General features: G+C 36.3%; 1 protein-coding gene across 1 annotated transcript in view; it reads left to right on the plus strand.

The window, feature by feature from the left end:
* The window catches only part of mthl1 (adhesion G-protein coupled receptor methuselah-like 1), a 171,605-nt gene that overhangs the window by 61,011 nt on the left and 94,934 nt on the right, over positions 1-15,660 (plus strand). Inside the window, exon 4 of the mRNA XM_011056527.2 lies at positions 5,401-5,479. Within this exon, the coding sequence (XP_011054829.2) occupies positions 5,401-5,479 (79 nt within the window). The remainder of the gene's footprint in view (positions 1-5,400; positions 5,480-15,660) is intronic.

A 15,660-nucleotide genomic window follows, 5' to 3' on the forward strand; every position in this document is an offset into this window, starting at 1 on the left:
GACATTTAATTATAAGCGGGCTTTCCAATTGAAATAAATATACATTTACTCTTTCATATCGCGTTACTGCCGACGAAGTGCGGCGCAACAATAACGTTAGCACGCACGTGCTCAACAAGGGGAGTGTCATCCCTCAGGGCAATTAGATGTACTCTCTGGGAAAGAAAAAGATAAACGATGGGTCAACCCGTGCAATCTAATTCCGAAACCCTCCTCCCATGCAAATCGAGGCGCCCTTAGCTGACGTTTCAACCCTTGACACTCACCCTTGGTGGCGCCATAGGGTCGTACACGTAAACGCCGCAGTACTAGTTCCTTCGACTCTGTACAACGTGACTTAAATTAACCCCAGCTGCTTCACGCGCCCTTCTCTCCTCTTTCAGAGCTCTCTGTCTCAATGCTCTGCGTGTCTAAAAGCCAACGAAAGGTTCTTCGTCGTAAAATTTACGAACTGGGAAATAGGCTTGGTCTATAGGGAGTATTTAATTGCGGATGTAAACAATCATTCGTTTGCCCTGAATACTTCTGTTTAAAAAGACAAAAATCATAAATAGGAAACTCATCTTAGCAGCTCTTTATATCGTACTGATGTACGTTATTAAAGTAACAATGAATTTGATTTTCTGTATTTTTGTATAGTTTAAAAAGACAATTGATAATATATATTGTATTTTATATTTCTGTCAAATCTTTTTGGAAATTGTTGCAAGTATATGTAGTAATTACGCTTTTATTGAATAAGATCAATTTTTTTTCACTCGACAAAATCGCATTAAAGTTATTTATCAGGTAAAGTTTGCATGTTTAGCATGTGATGAATTAAATTCAATCGTAATTTAATCAAGAATTAATTCTAATACAGTTAATGTAATTCTATTATTATTGATTGAGTATATTATTGATTAATTAATTGTTATTATATGGTTATTAGCCTCCTGTACAAGTATATCCTATACCATAGTATTTATTGGTATGATATACATTTCTCGCTTATACCTAAGAAGTAACAGTGTACTTCGCTCAGACGTAATTTCTCTTGACTTTTAGGACATGTTACACTTCTTCACGAAAATAATACGTTCTTGACGCGCGGCATAAAGAATACTTTTCCGGAAGCGAATATCTTTCTATCTAACACAAGATCATGTTTTTATCTAGCTCTCTTCCTCGTGTCTTCGCATCGCTGTTCACGACTCGTATAAATCATGATGAATGAGAAAACAAGCAGCGCGCATGGTACTTGAAAACATCCCCCGCGCTATATTCCCATCTTTCTCTCTCCATCCCTTCTCTCTCTCTCTCTTTCTTTCTTCGTCTCTTTCTCTCTTGACTCCCGGTACTAATTCCAACAAAAGGACCATTGCTGCACACGGTGGATTCTACCGGGCGTGGAAAATGGAAAACATACCGCGCAAACACGATCCGCCTCCGCCGTCCGAAACACGTTGCCGGGTGGATTTTGTCGATGAAGGGTGGCAGTCGTCGTGGGGTGAGATACCGTAACGGTTCGCCCCCATTTCGCCTACAAGCTCTCCAACCTCCCTGGTCGCCGGGCGTCGGTCGACGAGGGTGGATGATAGTGTGGCGATTCACGGATGAATGTCGCTCGAGTTATAATTGCAACGAGTCGTAATTAGTTTTGGAAATTTAATTATTTCTTGGCCGCGCGATAAATGCCGGCGGCTGCCGTCCCGTGAAAGCCTCCCGGCGAAGAATTATTTGACGATTTCACCACCGTGTAACGTACGCGTTAATCTCACTTCGCCCGTGACTTCGGGCGTCGTCGGAGGTGGTCCTGTAACTGCAGGTCATTAGTCCACATTTTGCCGAATGTACATTGCGTTTTACTTATACCGGCCAACTGCTAACGAAAGTAATTTTCCTGGGATTTAGCCAAATACAAGTTTATGTACACGCGTACGAGGATACGTGTCTCATTAAACGGGTTATCTCATAATAAAATAGTCCTAACATGTTTAGAGAATGTCATAAATATTACGAATTTTATCACAAGTCGTTTTTATTAGAAACATTTCTATAATCCGCAAATTAATTATAATCATTGGCAAATTAAAATGATTCTTATAAAATAAATGTTGTAAATATTTTTTATTTTGTTTCTCTATTTTATTTAATGTAACTTCTTCGTTCTAAATGATAACTGTGAATCTAGAAAAATATCATTTTATTGCTATGAAATATCATTATCTACTCAATTTACTTCCGTTCTTTTAAATAACGGTTATTTTTAACAAAGAATATTTTTTTATAATAACCTTAAAATATACTTATAATATATTATAATATATTATATATTGAGAAAAAATTATTAATATGTACTTAAAACAAGAATTTATTTTCTTCTGGAAAATATTATAAAATTTATTGAAGAAACGATTTTATATAATATAATAAGCAAAGGAAATTTGTTTTGACTTGGTAGTCTTAATTGAAATAGTAAACTTATTAGGATTCAGAATATATTGGGTCATTTAAAAAGTATCCGCGGTTTTTTCATTCAAAAATTAAACAAAAAACCGCGGATACTTTTTAAATGACCTAATATTTTGAATCCTAAATTTGATGCTTATGACAAATTTTTGTGATAGATTTGCGAATATATGAATTTTTGAAATTATACTTGTAATTAATTATTATTTATATATATATGTATAATATTTTTCCGTGTACAGCTGTCTCGACATCGTAAATCGCCAGCGACAAATCCACTATAATCGATCTTTAAAATCGCGATCCTGCATCACCGCCCTTGGTTGCTCTCTCCATTAGCGATATGAATTTTCGCATTATATATATGCTGCTCGTGTCGACGTGTGTGTGTGTGTGTGTGTGTGTGTGTGTGTGTGTGTGTACAAAGTAAAAGTTAATTGAACCTGCGGCACGCAGTCAGACATGTTTACACTGCGATTTATCTTTCCGTCCACAAAATTTTTACCATTCCGTTAGGATAATTGCAACTGAATAGAGACTCGATTAAGCGATAGTCACGCGATGAGTCACTCGCTGCTGTTATTCATATTTTTATGCGCAAGGACTTCTAATTGCCCGTTTGTTCCGAGGTGCGAATGAAGTGTGTAATTCATAGTACGTGTAACGGAGTGAACGCAAAGAACTTGGTTTAATAGGTCTCGCATGCATTACACTTTCATAGTACATCGAGTATTATTACGTTGCAATATATGCATATTGAGAAATAGAAAGTGTCAATAAATCTCACTATTAGTTGGTATTTTATCACGAGGAGTTTAATGTCGCTTGTCTTTTTTTTTATCTATCGCTTATTGATGCGTTTCTTGCCACACAGTTATAATTATGCAAATTGTGTGAAATTAAATTTGTGCATGACAAAATATCCATGAAAAAATATGATTACGTAATTAATGATAGATGCTTATGTTTGTACGTGATTTTACAATTTTGTCGAACACAAAGCCAGCGAAATAAAAACATTCATACTTCACGTATGTATTGTTTTATTTATTGTATAGGATATTTTATTATAACTAAGGTTTATCGCGAATATTTTACATTTTGTGAAATGTTCTCTGCGTGTGTAATTAAACTTTGAAAGATTAAACAGTAACGTTTGATCATTAATAGACAATCGACGATCGACGGTCGCCTTTGTTTTAATTACAACATACATTTCGTCTCGTCGCGTCGTGCAGATGACATACATTCAGTGGCACATTCATCCGTGCTTATTAAAAATGAAGTACCTATTTGCAAAGGAATATTTGACAAGGTCTGAGCACGAGCCAACGTATTCGTTATTACCGTTATGTATGGCTGTCGATTGCGTTTTTAGAAATTAATGTTCGCATTCTCTCACCATGGCTTCCGTTCTGCGCTTATTGTTCTGTATTCTAAGGGCCAAGCGCACACAACGCTATTAAAAATTTATCAATACGCGAGCCCCACAAATATTGAAACGATATTTCATTCCTCTTCTACCATCTGATCTTTCTACCACCATCATGATTTTGTAATTCCGTATATTTTCGAATGTTAAAGAAACAATGAAAGTTAAAAGGCTATTAAAAATTAATGAGTAAGAGAGAGTTAAGAAAGAATGAATAGAAAAAAGAAATTTTGTTATTTGTTACTAAAAATAATTAGATATCGATTTTTTTTTTACGAAAAAATTAATAATTCTTTTTATTATTATAGATAATGATTGTATGTGTAACTTTTATGTTCTGTTATTTTCGTTTAATATTTATTTTTATTAAATTTATTTGAAATAAAATTTATAGCTGTGATAAATATCCGCTGAGTATATTGTTACTAATAATCATTGATACTATTTATATTCTTAATTTATGTTTTTTGTAAAATATGTGTTGGATGGCGTTGTTACGAAATAAAATGATTTAATACGGCGAAGATAATCTCTCTAATTGTAATTTTCGCCTTCATTCTAAAAAATTTATAAGACGGCGATTCTAAAAAATTTATAAGACACCACCAGTCGCGCACCCTCTCGGCGACTTTCCAGGCAGATTTTCACAAAAGCTGTCTCTTCTTGAAGTTTTGTCCGGCCCTTTTTGCTTTTGTGTGTCCTACCCTCGAAACCTTCCCCACGGTTTATGAATCTTTTACGAACGCATCGAAGTCCTGAAAACCGACGGCGCCTTTGTTCGACGAGTTTACCCGTTACAAAATGTCTAGAATATGTTAAGAATTGTGATCAATTATTAAAGAAAAATTACACAGAGAGAGAGAGAGAGAGAGAGAGAGAGAGCATACAAAGTAATTCGCTGCTAAATTTGTGAGTGAAAATTTGCATACACTGCTATGACTAAAATATCCGACTGAAGCAAAAAAATTTCAAACAATCAACTGTTAACGGTGGTTGTATCACAAAATGAATTTTTTAAAGATGTGTTTGAAGCTTTTACTATTTGAAGATGACAATATTCTCTATACATAGGGGAGTAACCAGGCATGTCCAAAAAATAATTGCATTTGAAATTAGTACTTTTAACTTGTGCTAGACAAGGAGCGACAGTACATTTTAAATTATAGTGGTATTTAGAACGATATTTAGAAATTCGCGAAAATTAAAAAACTATAGATAAATATAATACGAATTTCCTAAATCGAAGAAAATGATGGGTAACCAGGTAAATATTAATTATAAAACCACACACACCCACACACACACACACACACACACACACACACACACGCTCCTACGCGATACAACCACCTTAACTTGATTTTTTTATTAAACCAATGTTTAATAATTAAAATTATTTAAATTGTAAAAGTAAAATATTTGATGTCTCACACAATATTCTTACAAAAGAAGAAAAGTAAATCTTTCTTAAACCTCTTTAAATATTTGTAAAACTAATGAGACTTATTATGTTTCAGCGATCATGGCACACTTTTTCTTCCTGGCTGCTTTCTTCTGGCTGAATACGATGTGCTTCAACATCTGGTGGACGTTCAGGTGAGTCGTGATTCATTTCCCGTTTTCATTGCTCTGTTTCCAGGAGATAAATGTGTTTTCGAGCGTGACTTAAAACTGTATTACTTACGATGTACTTACGCGCAACCGTTATTTAATAACGACTGTTACAAAGTTGTGAAATCGTCAGGCAGGCAGACAGAGAGGTCTCTAACTTCGGTATCACGAATATCTAAAACTTCGAGAGTGATGCTTTGGAGGGTCGTAAAATTGCGCCACTGCCGTCGAAGAATAATCGGAATTTGCGGAATTTGCCGTTATACCTCGCGACGTTATCGATAAAAATGTTTAAAAAAACAAAGGGAAAAATGCTTTGGAACAGTACAGACATTCCAATCGTCGATCTGTTGCGTAATAGAATACCGTACAGGTCACTGACGCATATATTGTTAAGTAAAGCGAGGCAGTTAACGTTGTAGAGAGACGATAGCTAATTTCTATATACGATTCGAAAGGAATTCTAAATTATCGGGAAATTGAAGTAAACCACAACCGAAAGTTTAGCAAAAATGAGATATTTACCTCGATAGATATTTACCTCGTAAATAAATAGAACGCGGATTTATTGATTTGATTTAGTTAACATCGCTTTTCTAGAACAAAATGCCTAATTATCCCGACGAATATCGATGCTCGATAATGGCGAAATAAATTCTAATTAACATGTCGCTTCATTATAGTCCGAAATAATTATACAATGCGGATAAATCGTCCGTACGCAAGCAGATGATTATAATAATTTAACTAAATTTCAGAGAAATTCTACACGTTTCTTGCCTACGGCTCGTTGTAGCTAATTAAAGTCCGTTCATCCATACGTAATTATGAAAAATACTGGGTCGCGCGAGAGAACGTACAAATCACAAACGCAATTATATTCTCGTTTATGATCGCATAATCACTCAGATTAAAACAGACTACACAGAATAAAATCGTTCTTATGATTTACATAATAAAATGTTCCGATAAAATGTTCAATATTTCCGCAGAATATTTCTAGACAAAAATATATCAGCTTCCGTAACAAATTAATTCATTAACTGTCAAATTTTTACTTTTTATTTGAAAAAGTTTTAATTGAATGATGAATAAATGATTATTGATATCAAAAATAAAAATTTGATAAAATTCACAAATGAAGACCAAGGCAATTAGTGGATTAAGAATAAAAAGCATTTTCCGCAAACTGCTGAAGAGTAATGAATCAATATTTATTCAATAAATTATTATATGTGAATTGCAAGAGATTTAAGTATGTAAATAGCATTTTTAAGATTTAATAACCGTGGATTTTAATGTAAGAATGAAAAATTATATATTTATGCTATTCTGTATACACATTTCATACACTGAAAAAATTTTCGTAAATCTAAGTAATATTCCTTATTGCAAATAAATATTTACTAAATGTAAACATATTATTTGATTTAAGTATTACTTTCTTTTTTAAATAAATATTTATTTGTAGTAAAGAAATGTTTATTTAATTACTTAGTATTATTCAAGAAAATATTACTTAAATTTAGAATTTTTTTTCAGTATATAGATCTTATGCAACTGCTCAGTAAAAAAACTCAGTAATTTTTATTCGGAATATTAAATCTTTTATAAAATGAGCTTTAAATGAGCCTTAAAAATGTGATTTATACGCATCATGATCTATAATTGAAACATAAGTACTCCGGCTACTAGCAAGTACAATAGATTGCTGTCGCGATGAAAGCTTTGCTCGTTGGGGGAACCGAATGCACGAGAGATTGGATCAGGATCACTCGGTCGACTGGTTAATGCGATGCAACACGGTCACCATAACGGGTCGCTTCCTCGTCTCACTGCCGGTACTCGTGGTTCCACTCTCTTTTCTGTTTTATTTCTTTTTCGTTTATCCTTCCTTTCCTCATCGTATTTCTTCGCGCGTTATTTTCATCACGTCTTCTCGATCGAAAAGTTATCCATCGTCTGTATCTCGCCACGCATAATTGTCTACGCTTGCAGCTCGACTCTGTCGATTTATGACACTCGATACGAGATAAATTGATAACAATTTGGCTTATGCGATCATAAGCGATGTTAGAATTCAGAAAAATTTGCGTACGATTAACTTTTGTATTGACCTTTATATTTTAACTTTTATATTTTATGCCATTAAATCAAGAATAAAATTGGTTCTGTATTAACGATTTTTTTAATTTAAAGAGATAGAGTTTGAAAAATTTAGTAATGTTTTTTAATGAAAAGTAGAGATTTTTATATTTATATTTTCATTTTGCGTCAAATGTAAAAATATTAAAAGAAAAAAGAAGAGAGACTATAGTGCATTCTACAATGAGTTGCAAATACATACTTGATTATCATAATGCTTCGCATTAGCCAATCAGATCTAACATCGATAATTATTATTGATTCTTCTAATTAGCTATCGCGAAACATTGCAATGCATTGTAAAACACTTTCCAGAATACATTTTCAACTTCATATCTGAATATTTTATATAATGGCTTTTTCTATTTTTCCATATAATAACTCAATAAGTTAGGAAAAATAAAATTTTAATAAGACATGTCGTAGTCTCTGTTTTATTAAAATGTTCAATTCATTAATTAGTAAAAATAAGTTTTTTTTTTTCATTATCAAAAGTTTATTATTCTTGATTTTATAGTATTTCCTATGTGTGCGTTTAAACTGGATAAAAATTTGCAAAAGTGACATTTTTTGCCGTTGTAATTAAACAACATTTGCACGAGATATTTACCGTATTTTCAACATTTAATTACGCTAAACCGAACATAATATAATACAAATCGACGCAGTGCGATTTCAACTCCAATTGTGACATAACACGAAACTTGTCACTATCTCGTAATGTACCATATCAATTTGTCCGTAACAGAAACAAACTCAACGTAACATTGATACGGTAAATTGGCCGTGATATCCCCAATTTTTCGCAGATCGAAGACAACTGAAATATTTAAACGCCCGCGGTAAACCACGGTAAGCATTTGTATCAACGACCCTGACTTATCATGACCAATGCGGTTCGATGAACTTGCACTCTCACGTCGTTCACACTTTTATTTCACGTTTCTCTCTCTCTCTCTCTCTCTATCGCGCGCGCATATACTCACGCACGCAAACGCATACACGTCAAAACTGTCGGCGACACGTGCGCGTGTATCCACTTGTTGAAGTGTCAGCGGCACGTTGCGCGTTCACGGTGGCTGCCTCGTGATTTTCGAGCTGGAAAATTATCCTGATGTCATTTGCGGCTGCATGCGCGCGCGTATTTCTACACGGTCGTTGCACTGACCACTACTGTTGCATTGCCGATGATCTCTTTTTTTCTTACGGTCTGTCGACTCGTTACTGTCGGCGATGTTCGCCTATCGTTTCGCTCATCACCGGATTAACGCGTTGTGCTATACGAGATGTTACGCTCAGCGAAGTGAATGCCGCTAATCCTCATATGCATAAGTTTTGGACAGTTGGGATAATTCGCAAACGTGCGGATATGTCGAAAATAATAATACATTTTCAATTTCGTGTTACTGTAAATAATTTAAATCCAAAGAATATCTTTAACTGTTAAAAGAGAGATAATATAAACCGATAAAACAGTAATTATGCTGCAAAAGTGAGATAAAACACGATGCTGAAAATATCTTTAAAACATATATTTTTCTATAAAAGAATTTTTTTTTTTACATTTTGTCAATACAACTTCGCCTTATACAAAAACGCCTATTGTTTCTATTGAAATGTGATTGATATCACAGTTGAGTGATACAATATTTGAGACCGACTAGCAATACCACGCTACCATCTAAATGATTTAATTGTATCAAGTGGAAGCGTTCAATAGAAGTCCGTCCCTAATGAACACACCCTATTGTTTTGGATATATATATATATAATATATATATATATACAGCCAATATTCGCTTGCAAATACGTTGTCGGATACAACATAGAGTGCGGTAAATTGAATCAAACCAACCAATTCCGATCTGTGTAATTTTCTTGCGTTAGGCTTCCGTGACAGATGCAACCGTGGTATTCGACACCACCTCCCGTTGCGCCAATTAGTAGCGCTTTACGACATTATACCACCAATGGAAACTCGATGCTAGATCACCGTTACATTTAATTGCACGCGAAGGTCGCATCATGCGTTTTCCCATGCTTACGTTTTTCCGCCTTCCCTTCTCTCTCACTTTTCCTCTTTCTTTCTTTGTCTTCTTCTCGTACTCTCGATACTCTACGCGCCTTTCTTGCGCCTTTATTTTTCCGAGAAACTGTTCAATTATCTAACAACCAAGCAGCTTCTCACGGTCACTACAATCGCCGTCGATGAGCACTCGCTTGCACCGCTGCGTGACCTCGGCGTGCATTCAGCGTTTCTTCTCTGAACGAATTTACATTCTGGCCGCTGCCCAGCATCTGCCTGTGCTGAACCTGCGCACGGATTTTTCACGAAGTTAACCCGTTCGAGGGTTAACCCTTGTCGTTTTTGTTCTCCGATAAAAATGTTTCGCGTTTACATAATGCGCGAGTAAATGTAGTAGACGCAATACTCTTTGCAACAATATCAATCATCGGAACGTACAATTAAAGTTGAAAATTGTCGCGATTTGAGGACAGCAAAAGAGATAGCCAAGAAAATTCATGAGCAACGATTTATGAGAAGAAGCCGTTTTTAAAGACGCTAATCGAGAATCGATATAGCAGTTATTAAAACTTGTCTTGATGCTTTAATGATAATCTGTTGGAAGAACGAATTCGTCTTTAATTCGAGCAATACAATCAGTCATTGTCAACAATAAGGAAACTAATCACAAAGGCTCTCTGCGAAACAATAGTCGAGTCAGTCAGTGTAAAGCAAAGCAGAGCCAGCATGTAACGTCCTGCGTGAAGCGGTCGAGTGTTTTGCAGAGTGTATTAAAGGACAGTTCGTTAAGGTTTCTTCTGTTCTCTCAGAAGGACCCAGCTCATTAACTTCGTTTATCTCGCTCTCGATAACCAACCGCCTCGATTTCTTTGACCACAACCAAGTCGAGGGCGTGACGCGAATGATTAAAATGGTCTTAACGACGACATCGTTACTATCTTGACGACTTCACTCTAATGAATATTTTTAATTACAAATTTTACACAGATAATAAATATACGCATATAATTCGCACTTTACTAAATTGCACCGAAGAAATATATATTTTCTCCTGTAAAAATATACCTCATTCTCTAAGTGATAGTGTAATTTATTAATATTTCATTTATCACTTTTTCCTCATCAAACAAAACTACAAAACGCTAGAATTAAGATAGTTAATTTACTAAGAAGTGACTGTGATGAGATTAAGCATACCGGCCTTATAGTCAGTGTCATAATGATAGTCGATTAATCTCCCTTTCCTTCTCTCGAAAGTAACTCGTTATCTTTCTTCCCTCGTTCTCCAGAGTCATCAAATTTTTTTCCTCGGGTCTTCCACTAATTTGCTTCCAAATTCCGCATCGATGAGCCTTGGAGCTTGACGAATTTCCACTTGGTCGAATATTCTTGAAATCCTCAGCAACGCGATTTATCTCCCTTTCATACCCTTTTGTCTTCTTCGATCTTTTATTGTTCCTAAAGGAACGTTCGAGTCTCACAATCGGTTAGCTGCAAATAGATCGATTCTCGTCTATTGACGACTTATTCGAACGTCAAAGTCGTTGCCAAGAGAAACGTGACCTAAATATCCGAAACTGGGTCTCCGTGAGTGAGTACTCGTCAAATTTCATAAGACACAATGGCCTTCTTGTAACTGCAATGTATTCAACTGATCCGCCCCGCGAGAGAGCTTCTTCTTTCACAGTCGATCACATTCATGCAAAGTTATAACTCATGTAACTTCAGCTTGTCGCGAGTCATTAATCTTCTCATTGCACGAATAATTTCTCTTGGGAGCCATTTACTGAGAAAACTGTAAGAAATTGTTTCTAACAGCGAATTTTGGTAGGACGCACTCGGTGCACGTTAAAGTCGTCGTACACAAATTGATGTAAAGATGTGTGTTTAATATAAATGTAGAAACGGGTAATAAACCGTGACATTTTTAATACACTTCATTGTGCTGTTTTGTAAAGTATATATTTATTGTAATTCAAAATGTTTGTATTTCACTTTTTATACTTATAGATTAAATCATGTACAATGACTTTAATATGTACCAATACGTATTAGTGTTACCAATTCGAATTCGCTGTATAGATATGTACATTATTTACATATACCTTCATACAATAAATTTATTGTAAAATAATTTTTTGAGTTATGATTGGATTGAAAGAAATACAATTTTGACGAAATAAGTTTTGGGCACGCATTTACGTAAAAACTTTATTTTCTAAATAAACGTATAAAAGATATAAAATGTTCATAAAAAAGCTATTTTATTGTTTTGCAAGTACTTCGTTTTATTCTCTATTTATTATCGGATATTTCAAACGTCGAAGTATATCGGCGCGTAACTCGAACGATCATAGTCATCGGCAGACACGGCCGAGTGCTATAAGCTTGGTATTTGAGGTCCCTCGGGTCAGTGCTCGAAAATCAACAAACCTAAGAGCGGACTCGCTCGTCCGGAATACACCGAATTCGGCTCGAGTACGGTGAGATACTCGCGTGAGATCCGTGGCCACTGCAGTCACAGGCAAATGCGGGAAACATGGCAAACCGACGGCCATGACCGCAAACGCGACGGTCAGCGAGATATCTTGTTGCGACGGTGGTGGCCGCAGTCTCGAGGATCCGACGAAGAAGTTCCTGCCAGGCCGAGTTCCGAAGTACGAAGTCGAGCGGTTAAGCTAATTTAGAGCCATGGACGGGAATGTAACCCCGACCCACCTTGAGAGCTATCGAATTCAACGGTAAAGCGAAATCGCACGTACAGATATTCGATTCCGAGTGACTGGAAATTATTCTACCGGCAACAAGCCTTCCCTTTATGATACCACTGCTTAATTTGCGAATGGAACAGAAGTAGACTGAAAAATGATCTGCATTGATCGAGACTTTGGTCGTGTAGCCTTTGCGCCTTTGGGATTAATTTTTGTTCGGTCAAAGTGTGCGGTAAATAAGTATCACATACATGATTGAAGTATTTGTAATGTGTAAATTAAAAGAATAAAATATGTAGATGTTTCTAGATTAACAAGGAAATCCATGGAAGTGTCCCTCTTCGATTTTAATGACCTTCGAATATGTTGTTTTCTAGGCAAAAATAAGGGACATTTTTTTTATAAGAATCCAATTGCACTTTTTATAGGCAGTGCAATAAGTGTTTTCTTTGAAGAAAATTGGTCTTTCGAAACGAAGGCGTCAAAAAAACTGTAAGAAATAGAACAAAATAATGATTTTAACAGTACTTAATAATTTTAATTAAAAATTTTTGTCAACTTTTGTTTTTTACAAATAATTTTAATACAATTTTTTAAAATAATTTTTTTTAATTGCTATTATATTTACTTTATATATACTTTTCAAACCATCTTCTTTTTCAGAACATTTTTTTCTATGTTTTACATAGTTTTGTCGATATTTGCTTCGAAAGAAACACGATCTCTTAAAAATGTGGCTAAATCTTCATAAAAAAAAAAATACGCATGTTCCTTATCTTCTTCTAAAAAAACAACATTCAAAATTGGAAGGAGACATTCCATGAGAATTTCCTTGTAAGAGAGTTGAGTTAAGAGTCACTAAATTAATCTCTAAATTGATTACTGCAAACAGTTGCACGCAAAGAACTTCCGCGTTACGCAAGAAGAAGGAAAAAAACACTACGCTTCGTCTTTCTGGAGCGGGTTAATGACTTCAGTATCCCACCTTCTCTTCTTCGCAGCGCTGTTCGTTACGCGTTAGATAATGCATGCAAATTGCGTTAACGTAACTTGACTGCCGGCTCTAAAAGCCGGGGACCTCGACCGGTCTGCTAGTCAACGACCCGCCCGTGTAAAGATAGACGAATCGTCGTTATGCTCACCGATGCAGCTTCCATCCCGCAGCCTATTATGCGACTGTCGGTAGTGTCATGAATGCATTCTCCATCGGGAACCGCTGACAGCAAACCGACCGAGTGAATCGTACGAGGTTGAAAATTCAGAACGCGTGCTGCCTAGTCGTATTTCGCTTTTATCTGGATTTTTCGATGTCTGGATACTCGGATACTCGGATACTCGGACTTCCGCGCATTGTGATCTTTCCTTTTAAATTCGATTTGTTCCGGATGTGCTCGTATCCCGCGAACCTTTTGATTCGGTTCTCGCGCAACTGACCGTACCGAATATCCCGGAATTGGTGGAGCAGCATCTTAAGAAATCTATTTTTCTCTGTCGCAGGAAATTGTCGTTTTTCACTTTTAGAATTTCGATTGAACGTCGAATAACGCTCCGTCGTCTATTCTTATCTCCATACTTCACGTATACATACGAACGTTATTACCTTCTACTGCAAGATCTTTAATAAAATCAATAACTTTACTACGACTGTAGAATTGACAAATATTTATGTCACAAGTTTCTAGAGGTTTAAATAATTATTGGATAATTGAAACATTTGTTGTCACCAGATTTCGTATTAAATCTCGACGCATATTGCCAAGTATTGAGATACGAGACGAGATTTCCAACTTGTCTCGTTAGCTACTGTAGAACATTTCCCTCTTTCTCCCTCTCTCCCTACATATATACATAATGAGTACCGACTTGCGCAGCCAGAACATTTCGAGTGAATCACGCGAAGCCTTTACAACTCACGCGCCTCCGAGGTTCTCCGCGTGCGAGCACGAAACCTCCATCGGGGTTCATTTCACTCGCGTATATTTTTGACCTCTCCTCGTGGTACGTGCTGCATGAAAGATATTTTCCGTGAAATGAAGCCTAGTCCATTACCATGATCGACATCCCTCCAGGCGCGCGATGAAATCCTCTATATACTGCGAACTCCGTGATCGCGAACGCAGGAGGAACAGAAATGAAAATGAATCACGGCGCGAGACGTGAGGAGTCCGTCAGGACACCGTAGCCGATTTCCTTCGAACTGGATCGAGTACATCTCAGGAGCGTTGCTCCTTATTCGAGTCGTGTCGCGACTACGTAATGCGCCATTTGCATAACACAATTGCGCGATACAGTCACGCAGGACGATGCTGCCCCGTACGTCCATCGTTCGACTTCGTACATTGTAATAACGCAAAATAACAATATATTATGGTAATCAGTATATAAATTGCAGCTATAGCGTCTTGCTATTTCGAGTACAGGTCACGGAACAGTATCGTGTGCTTTTCACGATGAGACAGCCCTTTATTTTCTTACAGCTGATCTACGTTATTCTGTCGAAAGTAAAACGATGTGATGCTAATGAAGATATTTCTTCATCGCAATAGTCCTGTTAAATAATTCAAGGGAGAATTAAACGCGCACGCTTACATGGAAATACGTCTCTCATTTATCATCTTTCTAATTATTATTAATGTCATGATCTGAAGAGCGCGTTAATTTGCCGCAAGCATTTAATCAAGAATGAATTGAATTTCATAGATCATCAGCGCTTGTCTCGGACCGACTGCGAGGAATGTCTTCGTGGACATTTGCGAGAACAAAAGTTACCTTGGCGTGAATGTACCCTAGTTCAGCCACCACTATATCAAGACCGCTTCTCCGGTACCGTGAACAGACCGAGTAAATCATGAACGGTCGTTAGAATTCAGAGCCTGATTCTCTTGAGACCGAAGTAGAGAGAAGGAGAATCTTGGCGAGAGCGGTGCCAAAGATTCGTATTGCAGCGTGTACCTCTTGTCGATACTTTTACAGATTTTTTTTTTCTCTTTCTCTTGTTCGATTTCTTCCCTCTTGTCTGTACCTTTCTCTTTTATCTTGATTTTACTCTGTAGCAGTACAACCCTTCCTTCGCTTTTTACCATCGGAATCCGGAAATGGGCAAACATCCTACGATAAAATTCTCTACCCCGTAATCGGTTTCTTAGAAAACGCGCCCTTTATTCACTCGATGGATTAATTTAACAACTTCCAGCTTCAACAAGTTTAATATTTCATCCAATACCTGATTCGATAATCCAACTGTTATTGTAATGGAAGTACGTAAAAAAGTTACGATATTACTT

Source organism: Acromyrmex echinatior, chromosome 3 (genome assembly GCF_024713525.1).
Source record: "Acromyrmex echinatior isolate Ae372 chromosome 3, ASM2471352v2, whole genome shotgun sequence".
Classification (NCBI taxonomy): Eukaryota; Metazoa; Arthropoda; class Insecta; order Hymenoptera; family Formicidae; genus Acromyrmex; species Acromyrmex echinatior.